This window comes from Crinia signifera, chromosome 8, assembly GCF_055691185.1.
Source record: "Crinia signifera chromosome 8, ASM5569118v1, whole genome shotgun sequence".
Lineage (NCBI taxonomy): Eukaryota > Metazoa > Chordata > Amphibia > Anura > Myobatrachidae > Crinia > Crinia signifera.
Window position 1 is genome coordinate 24,397,350 of NC_139224.1, and position 27,271 is coordinate 24,424,620.

Consider the following 27,271-nt stretch of genomic DNA (forward strand, 5'->3'; position numbering starts at 1 on the left):
TTAATTCCCCCACGGCGCATGCGCTGATGCGCAGCGCACCTCTGCATCTGTTTGCGTTATGACTTATAAAGTTTCTTGTAGAAAAAAAAAAGAAAAAGAGAAAAAAAAAAAGTCGTCGCTCGGTGCAATTGTAGCATCATATGTCCTCCTGCCGGCGCGGCCACGCCTCCTTAGACTGTGCATTGTGGGAAGGGAGAGAGGCTCAGCAAATATGGCGGATGGTGTAGAGCCGTGAGTATCTGTGTGTGCATTCAGGGTTTCGTTCCCCTCCCCGGCCAGGGCTCTGCTGCTGTCACCACACACCCTTCTTTTATTCTCTCTCTCTCTTTTTAGGGAGAAGAAAAGAAGGCGGATAGAAGAACTGTCTGACAAGTTAGTGCTGGCACAAGGGAGGTGTTAGGACATGGACAGGTTTGGAACAGGACAACCCCCAATATCTCATGCAGAGGAGCACATAGAAACCCCCTGAGTCAGAGTAGGGGGAGGCCTGTCAGTCATCAAACCTATAGCCATTACAGAACCCTATGTGGCCAGCCTGTGGTCTGTAGCAGGCTTTATTAAACGTGTGTATATGTTTTAGATAAAAAATAATAATTATATATATATATATATATATATATATATATGCACACACACTTGAAGCAAATGCTTTGAAAGCTAGTAAGGCAGCTAATTGTACATTATTGCCTCTGAGATGTAGTTTCACTTGCTGCCAACAGACTTATTATTTATTTACAGTTTCTTATATAGTGCAGCATATTCTGTTGCGCTTTACAATTGGAGACAACAGTGATTAAACAAAACAGATGGCAGTTTTGGTGACAAACGGACACTAGACATATATATGTGTACTTCCTCCTCTTTGCGGCCACCGATACGCCAGTTACTTTAGCCGCTACTTAAGGATTTTAGCAGCACCATTGTCCCCTGGCGGGCTCGCTTCACTCTCCAAGCTTTGGGCTCATTGGCTCACCACAACTTTACTAAAGGTAATAGATGGTGGCGTGGACCACAGTAAGGAAATTACATATCGTAAGCGGTGGCTGCAAAGATGAGTGTTTATTCTAGCACCCTACATCTTCCAAAACCCTGCCCGGGGTGTAGTCTTTGCTGTGGTGCTTCTAGCCCAGTGTGGTCTATTTCAGCAATGATATGCTGACCAGACCTGGGCTAGATTAACCATAGCAGAGACCGACAACCTAGCCGGGGATTAGGAACCGGACAGTGTTTGAAAGATGTATTGTGCTAGAGTTAACATTATATTATATCTCTACTGTCTATTGTCTTTGCAGTGGGGGAGATATAAGCAGAGGGATGGGGGTTGCAAGCTTGTTGTGGTTGTGTCTTTCTTCCACTGCCAGACTCCTGACAGCTGTCTATCATAAAAGAATAACACTATCTTCTCCATCCTATAAAGCTTCATTGTGGTGTGCCAGCCCTTCTGTCCCCTGACTTATTATTAATGGGGAGAAACTGTATTGGAATCTGTGCATATAAAAAGTACTGCAACCAATCAGGTAGTGTCCTGTTTATAGTGGATTTTAGGGAGTTGATCTGTAGGTTGAAGTATCTTTTTTTTTTTTTTTTTGCATAATTTTATTTTTTACTTTTATTTACTACAACATGTAGAGAGGTATATTTAACCTTCCCCCATGCTACCTAGTACTCAGTGGTTGTGTAAGTGCGCAAATCATTGCTGGTACAGAGGGAGTGTATTGTGCATGTTTTGTATTTGAGAGATATGCACCCTTTAATAAGCTAAAATGAATGTTACTGGATACTTATTAGGTGATCTTACGTATTATTTTCAGCTCAGTCGGTCATATAATTTACTTTGTCACCTGATAAGTGGCACGTACACTCTTCCCCTTGAGATCATGACTGCAGTATCACTGACATATCCTCATCTCCAGCCTGTGGAGCTCTGATATCATTTGGTAGGGTGTGTTCTGTACGATCCTTTCCATTTTCGCTATGCAACACTGTCTGGAGGCTCTTGCTCTAATATGTTGTATTACTCTATCTATCTATCTATCTATCTATCTATCTATCTATCTATCCTGGAATTATGTAGAGCTACATACTCTATCAGTCACAATTCTAAGTAATTTGCATGTCCCCTGAGCTCTTATTAATGTTGTTGCATTACGGTACGTGAAAAACTCAATGCACCAAGAATGAAATGTCACATACATCAAAGAGCACAATGGGGGGAATTTACGAAGATGTTTATTCTACTTCACATGTGATCTTGCTATGGGCAGCCAATCAGATCCTGTCTACTATCTTCTAGAGCAGTGATTTTCAACCTTTTTACCTTGCGGCACACTAAATAAGATTTTAAAATTGCCAAGGCACACCATGAGATTCCCACAGGGCAAAACACATTGGCCCCCACAGGAAAAATACAAACTTATTGCCCCACCATATAAAAAACAATCCCACTGGTCCCCACAGGTAACCCAAATAAAATACATTGGCCCTTTACATGAAAAGAAGAGACAAGTAAATAACAGTTGAACTGGTGGTGGCTGTAAACTAGTTTGGGCATCTCTAGATCTGGGGGCACACTTGAGAACAGCTCAAGGCACACTAGTGTGCCACAGCATAGTGGTTGAAAGACACTGTTCTAGAGGGTGCTCAATAAATAAGAAGTATATTCTGACTGGTAAATTTCCCCCAATGACTTGCTTAGCAATATTTTTTTCACTTGGTAATGACTGGTGTTTGGAATATTCTTAATTCTGTGACAAGAAGATTGGTATCATTTTTAGTTAATGCGATAAAGATCACACATTGCGGAAAGTTGCAAGGTACGAGAATCTGGTCTGAGGCCTGTGGCACTAGGAATGGACAGTTTGAACTTACTGAAGTATTAAGTAGTCTTAAATGTTGCAATTGAGTCAGATAAGAACTATGGGCCTTATTCTAGTTCACTCTTTCTGACAAAACGCTTCTTAGATGGACAAATCCATGTGCACTGCAGGGTGGCAGATGTAAAATGTGCAGAGAGAAATAGATTTGGGTGAGTTATTTCTTTCTGTGCAGGGTAAATACTGGCTGCTTTATTTTTAGACTGCAATACTGATCTCACTTTGAAGTAAAACCCCACCCAAATCTAATTCTCTCTGCACAAGTAACATCTGCCCCACCTGCAGTGCACATGTTTCGTCCATCTATGAGGGATTTTGTCAGAAAGAGTGAACTAGAATAAGGCCCTATGTTTTATGTTCAGTTTATCCAACCTCTAGCTCAGATCAGTGCATCTGATCTGATCGTTTGTCATACACTTGCGATTTGGGCTGATTTCCTGGGTGGAGCCGATGGAATTGGGTGAAATCGTGGCCAAATCAGTTAGTGTATGGGGCCTTCAGCTAGGTTTAAAGACATCATTACGCCACTGTACATATCCGGCACAGCGCAGAAACCGAGGGTGCACCTGTTATATTTATGTAGCTTTTTTTAAGCTAAAAAAGTGATACCAGTGTGTGAAGTGGTCTGCGCTCTTGGCGACACTGTGTGCACATATACTATGCGAATTCTCCCGTTGGAGATATTCCCCCTATATAATAACCCCCCTTGAGCCACCCTGCAGCTTCCTGGGTGTCAGGATTGCTTACGATAAAGATGCAACCACTCATCTGCGCAGCTCCCGGCGATAGGCATCTCACCACAAATAAGGTGCTTGTGCGTGCCCCATTCATGGCCGTGGGAAATGTGAGCATGTTAGACTCTCGTGTGTCCCTATTCTGGCGAATGGTTTGCCGAGTCGGATCAACTCTGTGCGCTGTACATCGTATGTGGTCTTTTGCACACGATGTATGTATGCGATCCCTGCAAGGCCTGCGGGATCTGATAAATCTATAGTGCAGGCCTTGTAATCTGATTCCAATCCGATGCGCACAGGATGGTGCATTGGATCGGTTGTGGAGGTGAAATACATGCAATTTGACATTTTTTATGGGCATCTTTAGTGTTGCAGTAAGGAATTATATGTGGTTCATGGTGACATTGATGGGTTTAACTGCCTTCTAGTTAATTCATTTAAGAAATACGCGTTTAATATTTAGCTTGAAAATCATTATCATCATACAAGCAAATTGTCAATAGGTGTTAGTCAAGCAGAGTTCTACAATGACTCATTACTCGTACATCCTCTGATAGCCCTGCAGGCGCCCAGACCTTCAGAGTGGGTTAGGAGTACAGTAGGCCATTTTCTTGGAGCTCATAATGACTGGACATAAAACGTACTCCTACATATACTATGTGTAAATGTCAGCTAGTGCACTACTGAACTCTTCCTAGCTATGGCCGCCATCCATGTCCTTTAGCATTTTGAAAGCGAGAATGATACTGTACATACTGTCTAAATGAGTATTGTTTTAGAACCCTAAACGCATTAAGTTCTATATGAAATGTTTGCTCCGTTTGTTTTCTAGATTCAAATCCAACTGATGTTTTACAGACATTGTTCCAGCGTATATAAAATCTTTGCATCCGATGGAAACCCCCCACATATATAATTGTATTTTTTTATTAAATATTTATTTGAGAGAAAGTAATTCACATACTTGTATAGCACATTGTAACTTCTGTATTGCCATATTGTTCAGAATGTAAATAATATGCAAAATGTACATGGGGGGATTCAATTAGCCACAGGTTTTTCCGGTATGGTTTAAGCTCCCCGGAAAGTGACCAGAGCTATGCAGTTACTCTCCGCGGTAAGCTCGTGACCAGTGGTTCCCAAACGTGGACCTCAGGACACCCTAAAAGTGCCAAGTTTTAAGTTATCCCTGGTTATGCTCAAGTGACTTTATTGGCGCCTCCAGTCTGTTTGAGTATACAATCTGTGAAAAAGCAGAGATATCCCTAAAAGCTAATCTGTTAGGAGGCCTTGAGGATTGCATTAGGGAACCACTGTCCTAAACTCAGCAGGGACAATAAAAATGGCACTGGGCACTCAACCCTGGGTTTACAGCTATTTACAGGCTAACATTGGGCATTAATCGAATAGCTACAAGCTCCAAACTTGAGGACAAAGCCACGCAGTCAAGCCCACGGCTAATTGAATCTGCCTCTGAGAATAATTATCAAATGGTTATTTTTACCAGGGGTGGGATAAAAAAAGGACATGTCCCTACCAATGACAAGCGGTGTATTTCATGTCTGTTTATCACTGGTGGGCTGTGTCACTCATCACTGCCAGAGGGGTTATGTTGGGAAGTCTATGCTTGTTGTAGAATAAATGTCAGTGAAATGTACTGTGTTCTATGCAGAATGGCTGTGGATGTTGGGTGTGGGGACACTGGAGACTGGGAAGGTCGCTGGAACCATGTAAAGAAGTTCCTCGAGCGATCCGGACCTTTCACACACCCCGAGTTCGAACCAAGCAATGAAGTGAGAATCCCCCCATTTACCTTCATTTATTTTGTAGCGGTGTGGATTAAGTGAGACTTTCTATCTCCCGGTGTCTTGTGATCAGTATTGTGGGGCTTTGGGCGTTATCCTAATTGGTTCTTCTGTTTGCTTTCCATTCCAAAAATGCATGGTGTGAGCGATGCAAGTCTGTCCCATCCTGGAAGCCAGCAGAACCAGCTATTAATATAGTAGATTATCTATTTGTATCATCAAAGGCTTTTAGTGTACAGCCTACGTGGCATTTCCCTATTGTAAAATTAATAAGTCCCAGCATGCACTGCCACAGTTTTGCTATTCTGGACTGCTAGAACTGTGACAAAGCATGCTGGGATGTGTAGTTTCACAGCATCTGGAGAGCCACAGGTTGGACAGGCCTGCCATAGACTAAGCCTTAATGTAATTATTGTATACGTCTTTGTGTAGACTGCTCAAGCAGCGTTAGTAGCGATATATATTCCCATGTTGCAATCAAATGTTGCATCTTGCGAGTAATTACGCTGTGATTGACTTGTAATTTTCCTCTTTGCTTTATCATCTACTACCTCCTTGTATTATAACTGAATATTTAGTGCTTAGCATTGGTAGTGTTCATTCTAGTAACCTGCAGAAAACAGACCAGAGTGTTCTAGAAGCACCAGAGCAGCGAGCGACAACCCATGCAGGAAAGAGTAGTACCCGTTTCACACCGGACAAATAACCCAGGTTGGCATGCGTTATGAAAGGGCCATGTCGAATATCCCAGGTCCGACCCGGGATAAAAGCAGTGTTCTTCCCGGTTCGGACCCGGGTTGCTGGGCAGTGTGAATGGGTAACCTGGGACAAGCGACCCGGGTCCTGTTCACTTCTATGGAGGAGGCAGCGGTGTCACCTCAGTGATGTCTCCTCCCCCACGTGATTCGCCACTGCTCTGCCCCCCCGCCCCCCGGCTGACGTCAGCGACCCGACAATAATCCAGGTCGTTGTGAACAGCAAACCGAGCAAGAGCTGGGTCACTCCGGTGTCTAAATCCCGGGTGCGGCCTAGGTTTTGTGATGTGAAATTGGTATAACTGAAAGGTTTGTGAAGGGACTGGGTGCTAGACTGAACACTATGATATAGCAGCACTTTCCAGTATCTAATATGACCCCAACCGTTTATTAGAACAAACAATTGTCAAATATTAAACAGTCTCCCGTCTTTCAGTATTAATTTAATGTTTCATTAGTGACCATATACCTTTTTGTATTTGATTTATTTTATTTAGTTATTTATATAAGTGGTGTCTGGCGATATTCAATTGTTTGTACTGATGGACACAGGTTTTGCGGATGCCATTATTTCTGTTAGTACCTCCCTAAATACCAGAAATCAGCCTTTTGGCCATCCAACAGTAGTTGCTTGGGTTTAGCTGCTGATCCTGGTGCGTTTCGGCATGACCTGCCAGGTAAGTAATAGGCTCCTACATCCGTCATCACACACAATTGAATATCGTATGTCACTTAAGATGGGTGTGACAATAATATTGAATACCCCCCTGACAATGCCAGAAATCTGATGGGGCTATTGGCAAGAGAACCAACAGCAGACAGGGGAACTTTGCTGCATGGGGACCGCTGGTAATTAAACCTTGGTACGGTGTCCGATCAGTTTAACATTGTGTTCTTCAGGTCTAGCAGGATCACAGACAACCTGTACTTGTTGGGTCCCACAGTTACTTACATTACTGATGGGGGGGAGGGCGACTTACAGATATAGGTGCTAGCTTGTCGGGACCGGTCACACCAATAAAGCAGGTGAATTGTACTTGTAGTGGAACAGAATGTGCAGTAGGCTATGCAAATCCTGTTCTCTTTCCTCCCCCTCTGTGCATAGTGACAGTAATTCTAGTGTTCATTCTAGCACACTGCACCTTTTAAACCTGTGCAGTTCCCCTTTCCTGCCTCTGGTGTCACTCTCTGCCGTGGTGGTTCTAGCACGTTCTGATCTTTATTTCAGCAGAGCGATACAGACCAAACCAACAGAGATGCAGTCCAAGCAGTGCAGCCAGCGACACAAACAGGAGGAACCGCACAGATTTTGAAAGGCGCAAGGTTCTAGAATGAACGCTAAATCCACTAATGCAGCACCTTAATAGCTGCTATACCATGCTGTTATTGCCATTATCATTATCATTATTTTGAGGTATAGGTTTTGCATGTAGCTAAAGTCGTTGAAAATAAAACCATGTGCTGCGTCAGTAAATGCTTTAATAACATACGATGACCTATCCGGGTTGTATCAATAGACTTGTCTGACTAGTGCCTGAGATTATCCCATGCTGTATATGTATAACATTGGAGTGTGCTCATTTGTTTCTCTCTTGCAGTCTTTGCAATTTCTCCTAGAAACCTGTAAAATACTGGTTGTTGGAGCCGGGGGCTTGGGATGCGAACTTCTCAAAAACTTGGTAATCCATTTTATATTCAGACTGAATGCTGTGTGGTTTTGTGACATGTTAGCAAATGGGTCATTTTAAAGCCGGATAGGGCAGCTCCTAGGAAGGAATATAGAAAAACTATATTTTTTGGAGGGGGGGGTCATGAATCGCGGGCGGAGGGGGGGTCGTGGGGGGCCGCAATTCAGGGGAGGGGGTGCCGTGAATCGCGGGAGGAGGGGGCGTGAATCGCGGGGGTCTGCAAATCGTGGGAGGGGGCGCGGGATGGGGGTTGTGAATCGCGTGGGGAGGGGTTGCGGATCGCAGGGGGGGGCTAGAATCGCGTGAGGGGGGCGTGAATCGTGGGAGGGGGGGTCACGGGGGCCGCAAATTGCAGGAGGGGGTCGGGTGCCGTGAATCGGGGGAGGGGGAATTGCAGGGGGGCCCGGGAGGTCGCGGGGGTCCCGCGAATCGCGGGACCGGGGGGGTCATGGGGGTCCCGTTTTGCGGGAGGGGGGGGGTTGCGGGTGTCTGGGGGGGGGTTGCGGGAGTAATGGTGGATGGTGACTGTGGAGAAATGGTGGATAGTGGGCGTCTACTGTAGCCCTGGCTGGGCGGGGGGAGGTGATGTCAAGGGGGTGGGGTGAGTAGAACACTGGTCTTTCCCTTAGGGGGGGTGGGTTTGTGTATAACGCTGGTCGGGAACGTTATACACATAGAACACTGGTCTTTTCCCTAGGGGGTGGGTTTGTGTATCCCGCTGGTCGGGAACGTTATACACATAGAACACTGGTCTTTTCCCTAGGGGGTGGGTTTGTGTATCCCGCTGGGCGGGAACGTTATATACACAGGGGGTGAGTGACAGATCTGGCTAAATATATAAGATATGCACGTATGCAGTAAGTAGGTTCAGCATGCATGCATGCATACATACATACATACATACATACATACATACATACATGAGAGCGGCGGTAGGGATGTGGGCGATCAGGGATGACGTTATCCGGTATTACCTGGGCTACATGTAACATAAGAATGGGGAACTGAATCCTTTACGGGGCCCTGGGGAAATGGAGATCAATGGACCAGTATTGATCTGAAATAGCGCACACATTGCAGTGTACAGATAATGGTCTCTGATCTGAGCTGCTGAGAGCCCACTGATTCACTATGCTCAGTCCGCAGGGATTAAATCCTTCATCAGTAACCTTTTGACCTGTGCTCGTCACAGGCACTTTCAGGATTTCGACAGATCCACGTTATCGATATGGACACCATAGATGTCTCCAATTTAAACAGACAGTTTTTATTCCGGTAAGTCATGCCGCCTTTTATACTTCCTGTTTGGTGGTGGTTGTGTTGCAGTGTCCTCTTTGTGCTTGAATTTTTGGGTGGTAAGAAAAGCCCTGCCGCCCAACACTTGCAGACTCTGAATCCCCTGTCACCCGGCACTCTAACCTAATGACCATGTGACTGTGACACCACTGAGCTGCGCTGACATCTGCGTCACATGATTTTCCCATTGGGCACTCCGTCTGGAATTTACGTCCGTCTGCGAAAAGGTTAATTAGGATAGAGTGCCGGGTGTTGGGACTAAGAGTCTGTAAGATCAGTGTCTTGGGCATCAGGATTTGGGCGCGTGGCCTATAAAAGTGTGTGTGTGTGTGTGTGTGTGTGTGTGTGTGTGTGGGGGGGGGGGGGGGGGTGTGAGGACTGAAGTCACTCCCCACCTGAATAAAAGCCAGGGCGTGCTGTTCAGGTGGAACGTTCGCCTGAATAAGCAGCAGTGCACACATTGCCAGTCTCTGGCCTGCAGTGTGTATTATACTGGAGCATCTATAGGGCAGCATCTAGGAGCTGCTAAGTAGCATTCTATGGGGGCATTATTTATTCTGGGAGCTACTAAGAATTGTGTGCGTGACAGAATATTTGTGCAGTGTTTGCAGTCCTCATCAGCTTAATGAGAGGCCTCTACACAGCCAACGGCGCTATCTGACAGCTGAGATCTACAGACTTCGATCAAGAACCATTAATAAACTGAAAGGTGCTATATGCCAATAAATGACCATTTCGTATTTAAAACCAATTGAAAATAAACTATATTCCATGCACTTTCAGATTATATCACGATTTTGATCAGCGATCTCCATGCTTTTTTGCATTTTGGGGGGGGGTGGGTTAATCTTTAAAGTCTGTGACGTTTTTTCTTTTTCTGCTTCATCCTGTATAATTCATAATTGTGCACATACGATAGTTTTTAGTTTTTTTTGTGAGTAGATGTTACTGAAATATTCAAAATGGTTAATACACAATTGAATAATTATTTTACATGTATGTAAGAATATATATAAATTATACAGGTTGAGTATCCCTTATCCAAAATGCTCGGGACCAGAAGCATTTTGGATAACGGATTTTTCCAGAATATTTTTATATTTCAATGAGGTATCTTGCATTTATACAAAAACGAACAATAGTTATCAGTCCCAAGGCGCAGTCGCTCTTCTTCTGCCGGTCCGAAAGAAGGGGTCACCACTCAACCCCGCGTGGATATGGTTTGTAGAGAAAGGGACCAGGGGCGATGAAGAGGTGTTAACACATCCAAAAATGAAATGAAAAAAATTGTGATAATAGGTTAGAAGCAACCTTGATTATTGAGATATTCTTTCTCACAACAATCGGGAGAGGGTTCTTCAATTGCATACCCGTACTCACGCTCAAGATTGAGAATTGTGCTCATAAAGGTTTCTTTTACAACACTAAGGGATTTCACCACGAGTGGATTCTTAAATGCTGGATGCGTACCGTACTCACAAATGTATGTTGCTAGCACAGGCGCATCAAGGTTTCTTTTTTTTTAGGAAGGGAACCCAGTCTCTTAAGTGCAGTATGTATGCATAGATTGCACCATATAAAAAAAGAGACAGAAAAAACCTCTTTCAAGAAAAGGGGTGTTCTTTCCATCTGGTGTTTCCCAAACCTTGATATATGTAAATAAAATTGTACACCCCTTTTCTTGAAAGAGGTTTTTTCTGTCTCTTTTTTTATATGGTGCAATCTATGCATACATACTGCACTTAAGAGACTGGGTTCCCTTCCTAAAAAAAAGAAACCTTGATGCGCCTGTGCTAGCAACATACATTTGTGAGTACGGTACGCATCCAGCATTTAAGAATCCACTCGTGGTGAAATCCCTTAGTGTTGTAAAAGAAACCTTTATGAGCACAATTCTCAATCTTGAGCGTGAGTACGGGTATGCAATTGAAAAACCCTCTCCCGATTGTTGTGATAAAGAATATCTCCCAATAATCAAGGTTGCTTCTAACCTATTACCTGTATCACAATTTTTTTCATTTCATTTTTGGATGTGTTAACACCTCTTCATCGCCCCTGGTCCCTTTCTCTACAAACCATCTCTTGCATTTATGTTGTATAAAAACATAAAATACACAAACTGTTTGTGTACTATCTCAGGCTCTGAATTTGAATGCTAAGCAATCATTTTCTTGCACGTATTTAGTGCCAGTTACATATCATGTCCCCAGAAGTGCTGTTATAGATGTCCCCAGCAGTGCCAGTTACAGATCCTGTCCCCAGCAGTGCCAGTTACAGATCCTGTCCCCAGCAGTGCCAGTTACAGATCCTGTCCCCAGCAGTGCCAGTTACAGATCCTGTCCCCAGCAGTGCCAGTGGTACAGATCCTGTCCCCAGCAGTGCCAGTGGTACAGATCCTGTCCCCAGCAGTGCCAGTGGTACAGATCCTGTCCCCAGCAGTGCCAGTGGTACAGATCCTGTCCCCAGCAGTGCCAGTGGTACAGATCCTGTCCCCAGCAGTGCCAGTGGTACAGATCCTGTCCCCAGCAGTGCCAGTGGTACAGATCCTGTCCCCAGCAGTGCCAGTGGTACAGATCCTGTCCCCAGCAGTGCCAGTGGTACAGATCCTGTCCCCAGCAGTGCCAGTGGTACAGATCCTGTCCCCAGCAGTGCCAGTGGTACAGATCCTGTCCCCAGCAGTGCCAGTGGTACAGATCCTGTCCCCAGCAGTGCCAGTGGTACAGATCCTGTCCCCAGCAGTGCCAGTGGTACAGATCCTGTCCCCAGCAGTGCCAGTGGTACAGATCCTGTCCCCAGCAGTGCCAGTGGTACAGATCCTGTCCCCAGCAGTGCCAGTGGTACAGGTCCTGTCCCCAGCACATTGCCAGTTACACAGGTCCTGTCCCCAGCACAGTGCCAGTTACACAGGTCCTGTCCCCAGCACAGTGCCAGTTACACAGGTCCTGTCCCCAGCACAGTGCCAGTTACACAGGTCCTGTCCCCAGCACAGTGCCAGTTACACAGGTCCTGTCCCCAGCACAGTGCCAGTTACACAGGTCCTGTCCCCAGCACAGTGCCAGTTACACAGGTCCTGTCCCCAGCACAGTGCCAGTTACACAGGTCCTGTCCCCAGCACAGTGCCAGTTACACAGGTCCTGTCCCCAGCACAGTGCCAGTTACACAGGTCCTGTCCCCAGCACAGTGCCAGTTACACAGGTCCTGTCCCCAGCACAGTGCCAGTTACACAGATCCTGTCCCCAGCACAGTGCCAGTTACACAGATCCTGTCCCCAGCACAGTGCCAGTTACACAGATCCTGTCCCCAGCACAGTGCCAGTTACACAGATCCTGTCCCCAGCACAGTGCCAGTTACACAGATCCTGTCCCCAGCACAGTGCCAGTTACACAGATCCTGTCCCCAGCACAGTGCCAGTTACACAGATCCTGTCCCCAGCACAGTGCCAGTTACACAGATCCTGTCCCCAGCACAGTGCCAGTTACACAGATCCTGTCCCCAGCACAGTGCCAGTTACACAGATCCTGTCCCCAGCACAGTGCCAGTTACACAGATCCTGTCCCCAGCACAGTGCCAGTTACACAGATCCTGTCCCCAGCACAGTGCCAGTTACACAGATCCTGTCCCCAGCACAGTGCCAGTTACACAGATCCTGTCCCCAGCACAGTGCCAGTTACACAGATCCTGTCCCCAGCACAGTGCCAGTTACACAGATCCTGTCCCCAGCACAGTGCCAGTTACACAGATCCTGTCCCCAGCACAGTGCCAGTTACAGATCCTGTCCCCAGCACAGTGCCAGTTACAGATTTAAAATTAACAGTCTGGAAACTGGTTTTCAGAAGTTTTTGGATAAGGGATATTCTATATTTCACCTGAAAGTGTTTGGTACTTATTAGGGAACACATGAATCAAACAGTTCAACATTTTGGTGCTGCCAGATTTCTGTGCCGTTTTCAAGTTTTTACTGTAAGCAATGTGTCGATTTTCCTATGTGTATTTGTCATTAATACCCTTTCAGACAGCGGCGGCCAAATAACCCGGCATTTACCCGGCTTTTGAAGTGCTGGGTTATTCGGCCGCTCGCTGTCAGACCCCTTCACACAGAAGAGCAAATCTCCGGGTCTAAAATTTAGACCCGGAGACTTTCTCTATTACACGGGTTTTTCGCCTGTGTGGAACGTTCAACCCGGATCCTAAACTCCAGGTCTCCGACCCTGGTCATTTTTAGTTTAAGATCCGTATTGACCCTTTCACACAGAAAAATGACCCGTGTATTTCATGAAATTCCCGGGTGGAACTGCTTCACCCGGGAATTTCATTTTCTGTGTGAAAGGGTTATAAGTCACCAGTCAAAAGGACAACCACTATTGGTCAACATGGTCAAAAGGTCGACAAGGAAGAAGGTTGACATGGACACCATAGAAGTGTATACATGGTATAACAAGGTGATCATTTGCTCTGTGCCGTGTCTGTGATGACAAAAAGCTTTGAGTGAACCGCACCGGGAGTGTTGGTGCACAGAAGCGATCGGAGTTGGTTATTGGTCTTTGAGCTAGATTGAGACCAGATATCATTGCAGCTTGACTGACTGTTTCTTTGAGTTTTCTTTACTTGTCAGCTGTGGGATGTGTATTTGGTTGTTTTGGAGCAAGCAGAAAGTTCTCCATCACACTTCACATTTGAATAAAGCTGATTTAGAAAACTGTGGGAAAGACTAAGGTGTGTGTGTTTCACGCATGTCTCATCCCTTGTGTGCCTACCTCGTCTTAACATCCTCCTGATTGTATATTGTATGACCTATTTTTCTTCCCTGGCGTGTTTTTCAGGCCTAAAGATGTCGGGAGGCCGAAAGCTGAGGTGGCGGCTGATTTTATAAACAACAGAATCCCGGACTGTTGTGTCACACCGTATCCTTCCTGGCCCTCAATATGGCTAAAAGTGCAGATGCGTTCTCATAAAACATTTCCATTTGCACCATATTTTGCGAGACGCCTGGTGCTATTCCCATGCTGCGTACTTTTATATCATGTTTGCTACTTTTTCTTTAATTGTTCTACTTTTTCCTCAATTTTGCATCTTTGTTCACAAATAGTGTACTAGGTACTTTGTTATTTGTTTGTAGGCAACAAATAATAATAGGCTATTGCTGCTCCTCACCTCTGTGGGGAGAATTCAAGTGTTTTGTGCAGCAGTGGACAAAAGATGCTTCTGATGGAGCATTTGAGATGTTGCTCTGTTCGGGCGCCATCTGTTGTCCACTAAACACTAGAATTCTCCCCATAGAAATGAACATCAGGTGGTATTCCATCTTTATCATGGGCTGGTAATTAGTTATCTTAGTAGTTCCTAAAGTACACTTAAATATTCGCATCAGTTGTTTAACATATTTGGCGACAGACCAAATCCATTCTGCCGGTTTCATCTTCGCTCCGTGAGTAAAGCATAACATTTAAAGGTTTGTCCCTTTTACCTTAACATCTGTAAATGTAGACATTATAAAAAGATCCAAGACTTCGATGAATCCTTTTACAGGGGTAATGTTTGTTTCCCGTCAGTCTTGCTGCATATTTCAAATAATAAACTTGATTGTGATAATGCTAATTCGATCTCTTTCAGACTTCCATATCATCGTGTGTGGTCTGGATTCAATTATAGCCAGACGGTGGTTAAATGGGATGCTGGTAAGATTTTACGCTGCTCTCATTATTTTTCTAGCAAAATCTCATGTGTGTTCCTTTATTCATAAGGTCCATACACACTGGGCGACTATGTCCAGCATGTATGGACAGAGATGAGCACTATCATCTCTGGGGGGAAAGCCACTCAGTGCATACACACTGCATAGCTCAGCATTATGCAAAGCCGTCCTCAATGCCGCTCCTCTGCTGGTAATATGAGCAGATAAGGGGCTTTCCTGGCGATGATGGGGGAGCGCGCAGCAGCGCTCACAGCTCAGCGCTGGGGCATACACACTGGGCGTCTTGGAGCTCAAAGCCACTCAAACATGCTGTTTTGAGCGACTTTCAGCTCAGTCACCCAGTGTGTGCAATACATTAGTGACCGTCCATTGTGCGCCGACATAGAATGTGTCGACGCATATAGAATGGCTGTTGCAATGTAAGACAGAGGAGGGTAATCTATCAAACAAATAGTACAAAAAAATCCGCTCCTGGCGATTAATTTTCAAACACAGCAGCAGTCAGAAGCTGATTGGCTGGTGCTTTACCTCTGTCCAAGAGTTGATATAGCTCACCAGATAAGAGATGTTCTGCGGGTGGTTGGGTATGCCTAGTCTTCATGTTAGCACCCTGCACCTTGTAAAAGCCTTGCAGTTCCTCCTTCCTGCCTGGGGTGTCACTCTCTGCTGTGGTGGTTCTACCACGGTCTAGTTTGGATCTTAGCATTGAGGTACCCAACAGACTGTGGTAAAAACACCAAAGCAGACAGTGACACCCCAGGCAGGAAAGAGGAACTGCAATGATTTTAAAAGGTCCGGGGTGCTAGAATGAACATTAGTTAGATCAGTGGTAGCCAACCCTAGCCCTCGAGAGCTACCAACAGTTCACATTTTCCAGACAACCTAGCTGCTGCACTCATTAATCACTGACACATTTTAAAAGATACACAGATGGAGCTAATTAGCTCACTTGTGATTCTGTGAGGAGACCTGCAAAACATGCACTGTTGGTAGCTCTCGAGGACTAGGGTTGGCTACCCCAGCGTTAGATCATTGATGGGCAAAAGGTAGCCCAGGAGCCGCAAGCTGTCTACTGCACCTTCACTTGCGACTCCCGGCTCCTATCTGCTGTCATATTCAATTGTTATAGTTGTAATGCTTGTTTAAAAGGCCCAATGACGTGTTATTACAGATAGGAATTTTTTATTGATTCAATGTATTCATTTAACATACCACTGAAATTTGAGAGTAGTTTGAACCGTTTTTAGGTTAGAGGGCCACCCATTAAGGCCACCACAGTGTAACACATTGCCAACCAATGGTTTTGATCAGGAGTGGCCAAACCAGTCCCTCAAGATCTACCAACCGTCCACTTTTCGCAGTCCACCTAGCTCAGGCAAGTCCAAATGATGGCCCTCCAGCTGTTGTGAAACTACAAGTCCCATCATCAGTTTTGCTACTAGGCATTGCTAAACCTATGGCAAGGCATGCTGGGATGTGTAGTTTCACAACAGCCGGAGGGCCTCAGTTTGGATATGCCTGATCTAGCTGGTGCACAGGTGCAGTCATTACTAACTCACATTTTCAAATGTCCTGTATTCATTATCAACCGACACATTCTACAGGCCAACAGGAGATCTGGAAAACATGAACTGTTAGATCTTGGCCACCCCTGATCTAGATAAAGCATATTGGAGGCTAATGATTGGAGATCTACTGGGGGTAAACAGTGGTTTTACTTAAGCATTAAATTCATTTTCCTGTTAGATGTCTCTACTGAACTATGAAGATGGGGTCTTGCAGCAAAGTTCGGTAATTCCGTTGATTGATGGCGGCACTGAAGGCTTTAAAGGAAACGCACGCGTAATACTACCAGGAATGACTGCCTGTGTGGAGTGCACGCTGGAGCTGTACCCACCACAGGTTAGGATACAGAGACGCTTTATGTGACTCCACCGATGGGCACGGGTTATAATCTGCTAATATCACCTCAGCGCTTTATAAACTTTTATAAAATCTGCATGTTTGGAAGTAGAATCCATTATTGAACGGGCATGTAGGTTATTGCAACAGATCATGAATATTCATTATTATTTGTTAGTGTTCACTAAAGGATTTTATTAATTTTTTTCAGTAGTTTGGGTAACTGAGGAGGGCACATTGTAATCTTGGGCGCGTTTCTACTTCTTTGTGGCTTACTATGACAACCCACATGCCACTGCAGTGCCCCGTACCCCTTCCCCTATGTCCTTGCATATCATCAGACCACTCCCCATGCCACTGCAGTGCCCCTTACCACCTCCTATATATCATCAGAACACTACATATGCCTCTTCCTGCCCCTTAGTCCTCCTAACATGTCATCAGCTCACCCCATATGGCCCTTGATTGCCCCACAGCAGTCACCGCATGCCATCAAAACACACCACAGGCCACTGTAGTGCCTTTTGGCACTCCCCACATGTTATCTGGGGCCATTTCTACCCCTCAGTCCTCTTCACATGTCATCAGGACCACTCTTTGTCCCCTTACAAGCTTATGATACTTTCCACATAATAATCACTGCCTTAGTCATCCTAATGTCATCAGCCCGCACCACCCCCTCCTCACATACCCATCACCTATTTGTTCTCCTAACCAGCCATTAGAACACAGGTGCTCATTCAGTGCCTATCAGCCCTCCCCAGTAGCCCTTTCACTATTACTCAAAGTGAGTGGACAGCGCAGTATACAGCCCCCAGCAGACAGGGACATAGAAATGCTGCCCAGCTGAGAGGATTGATTATCCAATCAGCATGGAGGTGCCTAGAAGGGAAGGGGGCGTCCTTTTTTCTATTCACAAAATAAGCAAGTCTTGGTGCTCTGCTACAACACCCCTGAGGGAACACTGAGAATAACAAGAGATACGTTATACAGTCAAAATCTCTAGCAAATATTAACCTCATACACCGTGCCTCACACACGTTGCAGGGAATTCCTTTTCATAATAAAATGGGTACTCCATATGCTGTTCATATTTAGCAATTTCCATAACACTGGGTTATCTGTTAATTTGCTGTGTAACCTCTCGCTGTACTACTTCTTCTCTTCTCCAGATCAACTTTCCCATGTGTACAATTGCGTCTATGCCCAGGTTACCAGAGCACTGTATAGAGTATGTCCGGATATTGCAGTGGCCAAAAGACCAGCCTTTCGGAGGTAAAACCACTCTCTCTGTCGTCCCCCCAATCACCAGCATATATCTTTTATATATGTTGTGAATGGTATGAAGATCCAGAAAGCAACCACAACTGTAGACGTAGTGACAGCACTGGAGTGTATTCTGGCGATATACAGATAAATGTTAATAATTGTAACTTTACTGAATCTTCTAAAAGTGTAGAGAGGTGTTGTTGGTCTTAGCAACCAGGCAGATATTGTCTGTCATTTTCTAGATTGCAATAGAGAAATGGATCTGATTTGGTTGGTATAGGCAACATCCCCACTTTACAATCATTTAGTAAATTTACCCCGATGTGTACACGGTTCACAGATCCTAAGCAAGGAGAGATCGTAGCGCGATCACACAGAAATCTATAAATATCTTCTATATTAGATATGTTTTATTCAGAAGGTAATAGTCCCTTCTGCTGTTAGTCTCGTCTCCTGCATATGTTGGTCCTTATGTAATAACTCAGTTTCACTTTATGGAATTAGTGTTTATTCTAGCCCCCGCTATCTTTGAAAACCCATGCAGTTCCTCTTCCCTGCCTAGGGTGTCTGCTGTGGTGTTTCTAGCACATGTCTGGTTTGCATATCAGTGCTGAAATACAGACCACACTCTGCTGGAAGCATTACAGCAGACAGCGACACCCCAGGCAGGGAAGAGGAACTGCATGGGTTTTCAAAGATAGCGGGTGCTAGAATGAACACTATGGAATTCCAGGTTTATTGTTGCATTTTGGCATTCTTCTTATTGTATGTTTTTTTTTTTTTTTTTGCTTTATTTTTTTTTCTTTGCAACCCAGGCATCAAAACCTAGATTCTAAGATGAATGGGGGAAACGATGCGTTACTTAAACTTGCTATGCCATATAAATAAAGACCTCATTCATTTCAGCTGGTTTGTGTCATCCTTTTTAGAAGATGTCCAGGTGGATGGAGACGACCCAGAACATATCCAATGGATCTTCAAGAACTCGCTGGAGCGAGCGTCACAATTTAACATCCGAGGAGTAACGTACAGGCTGACACAAGGCAAGTCGTGCTTCTTCATTGGAACGTTCTGCTTGGAAGTGGAGGCTCCCATGAAACGCGTAACGTTACAGTGACGGACTATGCAGCAATAAAAACATGTCCATTTGGGTTTTCTCCATAGTAGTATTTATCGGAGAATTTTTTTTTACTGACAAAATAAGTTTCTGTAGAAGTAGAAAGAATTGTTCTGCTTTTCTAATAGTCTTGCCATTTTTTTTCTGCCTTAGGTGTCGTAAAAAGAATCATCCCTGCCGTTGCGTCTACCAATGCCGTAATTGCAGGTAAAAAGATTTTGGTTTTGTGGGATTTACGGTGGTGGTGGTGGCAGGGGGGGGGGGGGGTATAGAGACTGCAGACACATAATGTGACCAGATTGATATTAACCAAATTCATGTTAATACGTACCTATACATTAAAGCACAGTTTGCTACATTCTGCACGTAGGGGGGGGGGGGGGGGAGATTTCGGGCAGGCAGCATTTACCTTGTTTGGAGAAATGGACCGGAGGCGATGATCAGCTGTTCACACAGTTGTCCGATGTTCTCGGAAGAATGTGGATAAATAAACACATAACAAATATATGTATCAGAAATGGATTCCGTAGATATGGTAAATAGGAGTGCATATGAAGGATGGGACACTGATAGCGTACCCTCACTCACGATTAGAAAGGGAGGTATGTGCACATAAAGGTATCTTTTGAAAGCCTATTACGGATTCACCACAGGTGCAACTTCAGTACAACGAGGATGCGTACCATACTCACAAATATGTGTGTAATAATAAACGTATCTGGGTATCTTTGGGGGATCTCTTGTCCTGGAATTTAACTCCTCCCATCCAAATGCATGTTTGGGCCCATAGTCTGCATTTTCTCATTGATCCTTTGCTTATCAAATACCAATGCCTGGCAGCCTTTGGCTGTGACGCAGATAATGTGGCTCCAGTAAGTAACCTACTAGTACCGGTTGAGTATCCTGTGTCCGGAGATCCGTTATCCGATTTATACTAAAAACCGTGTTTTTTTTTTGGAATAGTGCAAATTTTTTTTTCTTTTTCTCTCCCCCCGCCCCGGCGTCCACGAGAGGCCTTCAGCTTCATCTCCATGCACTCCTGGGACCGCTGGAGACGCCGGAGATGAAGCTAAAGGCCTGCCATGGACGCCATTCATATACTTGTTCAGTGCGTGGCAAATACTGGCCGCTTTTGCATGTAGCCCACGAAAGTTAGATTACTTTATTATTCCACTGCCATTTAGCTATCCGTTTGGACACCACGCTCCAAAATCGAACTCTCTCTGCACATCTTACATCTGCCCCACCTGCAGTGCAGCACAGTTTTGCTCAGGTGCACAGTTACTTTTTTTTTTTTAAACAATTCTTAAAGTCCAGTCCCTCCACCCCATAATGTATTTCCCTTTTAAGTGAACACTTCAGCACTATATGAGGCTCTTGAAAATATCATGTGACCGACTGCTGCAGTAAAAATGTGTATGTAAATGATTTGTGTATAAAATACTTACACTAATGTACTAAGTAAAATATACTTTTATGTCCAACCCACTGCCCCATCCCCCCAGCAAATATAGTGTTCCGGCCGGTTAATCCCATGCCATCTGATATTCCTGCTTTATAATGCATTCCAGCCATCCACACCACTTCCCTACCCCCCCATGTTTACAGTATTTTTGGGAGAGAGGGGAGAGCCAATGGCCACCTGCATGTTAGAGTGGAACATACCGTCTACGGTTATTATATTAATGCCAAACAAAGCTGGAAGATCATCCAAGCTGCTGAGTATAACATGGACTGTACAGTAGTCGGAAGAAGGTGGAGATTGGGATGAGAACACACGGGATCAGAGTATAAGCTGGCTCATCAGTGGTATATGTTACCATTTAGGCTGAAGTATTGTTTATGATATTTAATTGCCAATGTGAGTGGCTTTATTACAATTGCTGTGTTTTAAATGTACAAATAATGTTTTGTGGCCATTTTTAGTAATCTTTTGTTTGTTTTTAGCCGCCTGCGCCACAGAAGTATTTAAAATAGCCACAAGGTAAACAAATCCGTGATTTAAAGTTTCGTCCTATACCTATTAATGACATTTCATCGGCCTTTAAGTAATATCTGGTGTTTTTTTGTGTGTGTGTAGTGCTTACATTCCGCTGAATAATTATCTGGTATTTAATGATGTGGATGGACTGTACACCTACACCTTTGAAGCGGAGAGGAAGGTTTGTATGGCGAGACAGAAATATAACCTTGTCATTGCAGAGGAATTGAGCCCAAACACTGTAGACCAGGGGTGGCCAAACCTGTCTTCACAATCTACCAACAGTTCATGTGTCTCATGCCACCTGTGGGAATGATGCAGCAGGTTTCAAAATGTGACAGTTAGTAATGACTACAGATGTGCACCAGCTAGGTGGTCTGGTCAATGTGACAGTTAGTAATGACTACATCTGTGCACCAGCTAGGTGATCTGGGGAATGTGACAGTTAGTAATGACTACAGCTGTGCACCAGTTAGGTGACCTGGGGAATGTGACAGTTAGTAATGACTACAGCTGTGCACCAGCTAGGTGACCTGGGGAATGTAACAGTTAGTAATGACTACAACTGTGCCTCAGCTAGGTGAACTGGACAACGTGGACCATTGGTAGATCTCAAGGACTGGTTTGGCCACCCCTGCTGTAGACCATTTTAAATATCCTTGTAAAATATAAGGAATGTTTGGTTCTAAGAAGAGCCATGACCTGCAAGCTGGCGGTACTCTCCTAGCAGTGAGGATAGCCAACACAAGGCAGTCAATACAAAGGTTTGAAAAGAGGTTGTTTTGAGATCCCAAAGACATATAAAGGACTATGGGACTGGCCAAGAACGGGGAGGTTTCTAACTATCTAAAAAAGTGGAGCATTTGCCGATAGCAACCAATCAGCTACTACCTGCTGTTTGGCAAGTACATTCTATAAAATGTTTGGAGTAACATCTGGAGCAGACAGGCATTTTTGTCATGGTCTCTCCTTCAGGCTGTACTATGACCCAGAGTGTGGAAAGATAAGAAGAGAGCTGTAGATACACAGTACAGGAGAACTGCAAACGTCACAGTTCATCAATCCATTCAATTCAACTCGTTATGGAATGGAGGCGGGCATGAGTCACCGGAGCTATTCAATTCGAAGCATCGCTCCCCTCACTTAAGCCTGGAGCTGCAGGTCACTGTGCCAAAAGAATGCCATATTGCCGTGGTAATTGGCATTCTCTGACTTAAGTGCCGGATATGATGCTGTCAGCGTGGACAGCAAGCCTGCAGCTCGCATTGCGGCACTTGTTTTGTCTGCTTCTCAGTGGGTATTATGCTGGGTACACATTAAGTAAAATAAGCTATAAATAATCCCCTTTGTGTGTGTGTGCCTCCAGTAATATTCATACGTGTAGCATTTACTTTCATTGTTTCTAAATAGATTTTAATTATTTTTGTTTAATATGTTTACAGGATAACTGCCCCGCCTGCAGCCAGCTGCCCCAGAACATCCAGTTTCCTTCCTCTGCTAAACTGCAGGAGGTCCTGGATTATTTAACAAGCGACACTTCATTGTAAGTATTCCAAATAAAACTAATATTATACAGTATTATATACCATTGTGTGCGAGAGATGCTGGTCAGTGGTGGCTATAGCTGTGGGGATCCTAATTGCCTGGTGTAAAATGCACCCCACCTCTCACCCCAGAGCCGGCTGGAAGTCCTGGCATCTGTTTTTGCCAGTCTTTATTTTTTGTTCAGTGCCAACCTTCTTGGGGGGTACATAACTGGGTGTCGGCACCTGTCCCTCAATGCTGTCTGTTCATTCTTCTTTTTCTTATATTAACCCCTCCTGTTGAGAGGACAATCTCAGTGTCTCTGGTTATGCAGAACGTTCCAGAAGGTCTTGTGATCTCTGTTCTTTTCCTTATTACTCTTCTCCTCCTCGCTGATACAGTTTTATACTGATAAGGGACAGGAATTAAAGTCCATACAGTACGTGCAGACGAGGGAGGACCACATTAACAAGGGCCAGGCTGCAGCACAGTCCCCTCTCTTACCCCACCGGTATGGGCGGCTGCCAATATCTGCGCCGGCAGGGATTGTGTAGTGTGTTAAGGCCTTTACATGGAAGAGAGGTCTGTTCCTTCTCCCAATACACTGCCTCTGTGGGTGCAACATTCTGCAGTACAGTATGTGCATCTCCTCTTCGCTCTCCTTCAGCTGATCTTACCAGTTGTAATTATTTCCATGCAAAAGATGCCCCATTTGTTAATCTACCCCGTCGGCGTCACCCCTGTCTGTCTGCCCCTCCTCTTTAGTAGGGATATGGTCATTGGGTTACCAGCATGATGGTCGACATGCAGGAAGGTTAATATTAGTCTAGGTCGACATGGGGTTTTTCACCTTTTTTTGAGCCGACATGTATTGACAGGCGGTATTTCATGCCCTACCATACACTAGGGTGTGGTGGGAGAATAAAATAGTGTCAGGCGCAGCGAGGCACCGTGCCCGAAGCATAGTGAGCGCAGCGTGCCATGTGAGGGGACGCGGTGCTACATTTCAGTGTCCATGTCGACTGTGTCGACATTTGGGCCAATAAAAAGTGAAAAACCCATGTCTATCTTTTGACTGTCGACCTAACCCATGTTGATCTAGACCAGGCATGTCCAACGTTGGCCCTCCAGATGTTGTGAAACTGCACATCCCAGCATGCTTTGCCAAAGTTTTGCTATTAGAGAACTATTGCAAAGCATGCTGGGATGTATAGTTTCACAACATCTGGAGGGCCAACGTTGGACATGCCTGATCTAGACTCATGTTGACCTTCCTTCATGTCTACCTAGACTCATGTTTACTTAATGGTGTCGACCTAAGGTCCATACCTTTTTCGGTATGTAAGCTCTCACAGGGCCCTCTTCCCTCATCTGCTTTTCCTACTCTTATTTAAACGACCTTCTACTTCATGCTCCCGTTGACGGCAGTTTGAGGGGGGTTAAAGTTCGTCATTATATTGACTAACTCCCTTCTGGGATACAATTAAGTTAGTCAATATAATGACGAATTTTAAGGGCCCCCAAAAAACCAGTGTCCCTTATCCTGAGATTAAACGTTTTGAAACAATGCCCCGTGGCATCTTTATGTGGCGCCACAAATTGCTGCTGATTATAATGGGCGGTTTGTCGCGGTCTGTGAATAGGCCTTACCTATATAACTGTTGTGGCTTCCCCCATACACACTCTAATCAATAAACCTTATTATGTTTCATACAGACAAATGAAATCTCCTGCTATTACTGCAACACTGGATGGAAAGAATAAGACATTATACTTACAGGTATGAAGGGGAATCCACAGCTACTTTTCCAATAATAAAAACAATTAACAACCATTTCCCCGCTAGATCGGACATTGCAATTAAATTTTTTTATAAATGGAATCCTAATTGGTACTTGTGTATTATCACGGCTCCCATCTCATTGCATACCATAAGGCTTAAGATGGTATGCAATGAGATGAGATGTGCTGCGATGGGACCCGATCTTATACAATTTAAAATTGTATACCATTGTATATGGCATACGATGAGATGAGATTTTAAATTGTATAAGCACACTAATGGGTGCTTACAATGTTAAATGCACCCCCACGCCACCCCCACTATAAACGCCAACCCGAAGCGTGGCGAGCGCAGCGAGCCCGCGACGGGCGGCGGTACGCGTCCTCCGACCTTTTCATACGCCCACTATCCATGTCGGCGTGGAGTTGATTTTATATAGTGTGGCGAGCCACCGAGCCCGAAGCGTGGCGAGGGGACGAGTAATACATGTAAAGTATTACGCGTGCGCTCGCCACACTTCGGGCTCGCTGCGCTCGCCACACTATATAAAATCAACTCCACGCCAAGATGGATAGTGGGGGTATGAAAAGGTCGGAGGACGCGTACCGCCTCTCCTCGTGGGCTCGCTGCGCTCGCCACGCTTCGGGTTGGCGTTGATAGTGGGGGTGGCGTGGGGGTGGCGTGGGGGTGCATTTAACATTGTAAGCACCCATTAGAGTGCTTATACAATTAAAAATCTTATAGGGGGGCCAATTGACCTTGAAAGCACCCATTAGTGTGCTTATACAATTTAAAATCTCATCTCATCGTATGCCATATACAATGGTATACAATTTTAAATTGTATAAGATCCCATAAGATGGAAATCGTGGGAGCCGTGATAATACACAAGTACCTCCTAATTAACCATGTAAGCTGACAGCTCTAATACACATTGGCTCTGAAACATTTTGTTTTGCAGACTGTAGCATCTATAGAGGAACGGACGAGGCCTAATCTATGCAAGACTTTAAAAGGTGAATTACCATTGAGTAAAATCAAGGAGGAAACCATGTGGCTTGATTGCACACTTGTGTCCGGCAGTGTTAGGTTACTCCTAAAATATAGTGGTACTGGACAGATTCAGGTGCTATGCGGGAGAGCGTCCCAATCACAGAGTGATCAGTCCCATAATGCACTGCTCTGTGTATATAGCATAGTGTATTTGACATCACGTCAGACAATTGCAGTCAGGGACCAGATGTGTGTCGCTGATGCAAGCTATGGTGTTTCAGGTGAGGTGGGCGGGGCCTTCCCTCGACTCAAGTCTGCAAGTGCTAGATGGATATTGTAAGCTGATTAAAGTATAGGTGGAGAAATGACTGCTGGTTGTGTGCTACTCTGAGGAGAGGCTATTTTCAGAAAGTTTTGGCTAGCTGATGACTGGAACACTGTGTGTAAGCATGACACCTGCCCCCCCCTTTAAGTTTAAATTTCTGTGCCGAATGTATAGGAAATCCTCAATCTGGCTTTACGTGGTTAGTAGGCTGCCTATTTATTACTAGCTGTATTGTATTGGTGGAGAGAGGTTATACATACAACATGTAGTTTTGTGCTTGACCTCCACAAAACAACGTTGCAAAGAAATATTTATAGGACTAACAAGTTGGATCCATGAACTTTTAAAATATACAAGTGTATATGACTCAATCATATCTTTGTATTAGATTTGTGTGTTTCCTGCCCATCATCTTGCCACCACTATGATAATGACACAAATGGACAGATTACTGCCTCCGACTAGAATAGCCACACCCTCACTCTCATCTGATTGGCTGATGCACAGGATTGGCAGGCAAGCAGATGACAAAAATAATCAATACAAGAAGGCCTATCGAAAACAACTTCTAAGCACTTTGCCCATAGAATCTAACTTTGTTCTGGTCCTATTGAACATCCAAGTTTTTTTGTGTAACTGACCTCAGACCCAGACGATATAAAACATTATAGGGGTTTCGCTTGTGGTACATTATCTTCACATATTTCTTTGCCTTTCTCCATGAGCCATGAAAGAAAATCTGGGACGATGGTGGCCGGGGAACCAGTTCGAACACTGCCATCGCTAACAACTGAATCATTCCCTTTCCATTTGACAATTTTTCAATTTGTAGTTGCTGCATTATATTTTTATAGCTAGGAATTTCAGCGACTTGTGTTCTCTTTATATGGTTTTTGTGATCCGTTTTTAACCTTTTATTAAAAAAAAAAAAAAAACTAAACTACTTTTTTTTTCTTTCCTCTTCCCTACTGTCAGAGCTGGGCCTTGTTGATGGACAAGAACTTGCGGTCGCTGATGTTACCACGCCTCAGACACTGCTGTTCAAACTTCATTTCACTACCTAGCCCCCGGAGACGCAGAGCGGTTCCATACAGCCACCTTTAGTAATAAATTATAAGACAGAACTACGTAGTAAATAGTAGCATGATTGTGCAGTGTGATGGACGCCGTACTGCAAACCTTGGCTTGGATGTTGAGAAGAGACCGCACTTACTGGCTGCCTGCCCAGTTCATAGGGCAATTCCGAGTGCTCGTGTATCATAGTCCCCCCATCGAACAATTATTTATGAAAGGGAGAACATTTTTTAAAAAGACACCCCCCCCCCCCCCCCCAGGCGCATTTTAAATCTACTTTTAGAAACATCCGCAATGTACAGTGTTCTGTTGGAACTGTTCACTGCTGTATACTGTATAAAGAGTTGTATGTTTCCTTTTTTATAATGTCTTTTTCGTTCTTAGGACAGATTACAAAACCATTGTTTTGTCAGAGTTGTAAACAGTGTAATTAAGCATAATAAATTCCCTTCTACCTTGT

The 27,271-nt window shown here is 44.6% G+C and overlaps 1 protein-coding gene across 3 annotated transcripts; it reads left to right on the forward strand.

The window, feature by feature from the left end:
• Nucleotides 1-75: 75 nt before the first annotated feature.
• UBA3 (ubiquitin like modifier activating enzyme 3) lies at nt 76-27,270 on the forward strand. Of its 3 annotated transcripts, none has more exons than XM_083156013.1 (18): nt 76-231; nt 334-372; nt 5,280-5,400; nt 7,766-7,846; nt 9,048-9,130; nt 13,972-14,052; nt 14,636-14,679; nt 14,762-14,826; nt 16,590-16,745; nt 17,918-18,020; nt 18,944-19,057; nt 19,285-19,338; nt 21,079-21,115; nt 21,212-21,293; nt 22,555-22,655; nt 24,353-24,416; nt 25,381-25,435; nt 26,713-27,270. In XM_083156013.1, the coding sequence occupies exons 1-18, from the start codon at nt 212-214 to the stop codon at nt 26,799-26,801; spliced, it is 1,389 nt and encodes a 462-aa protein (XP_083012139.1). In that variant the 5' UTR covers nt 76-211; the 3' UTR covers nt 26,802-27,270. The 3 variants fall into 3 exon arrangements, with proteins under 3 accessions (XP_083012139.1, XP_083012141.1, XP_083012140.1); XM_083156015.1 differs by having other exon boundaries at nt 77-231; nt 334-411; XM_083156014.1 differs by lacking the exon at nt 334-372 and having other exon boundaries at nt 84-231.
• The last annotated feature ends 1 nt before the right edge of the window (nt 27,271 follows it).

Coding starts and splice junctions, on each gene's coding strand:
- UBA3 (XM_083156013.1), top strand. CDS start 212: ATGGCGGATGGTGTAGAGCC. Junction 5,401..7,765: donor AGTTCGAACCAAGCAATGAA/GTGAGAATCCCC, acceptor TCTCTCTTGCAG/TCTTTGCAATTTCTCCTAGA. Junction 14,053..14,635: donor CCGGACTGTTGTGTCACACC/GTATCCTTCCTG, acceptor CTGTAAATGTAG/ACATTATAAAAAGATCCAAG.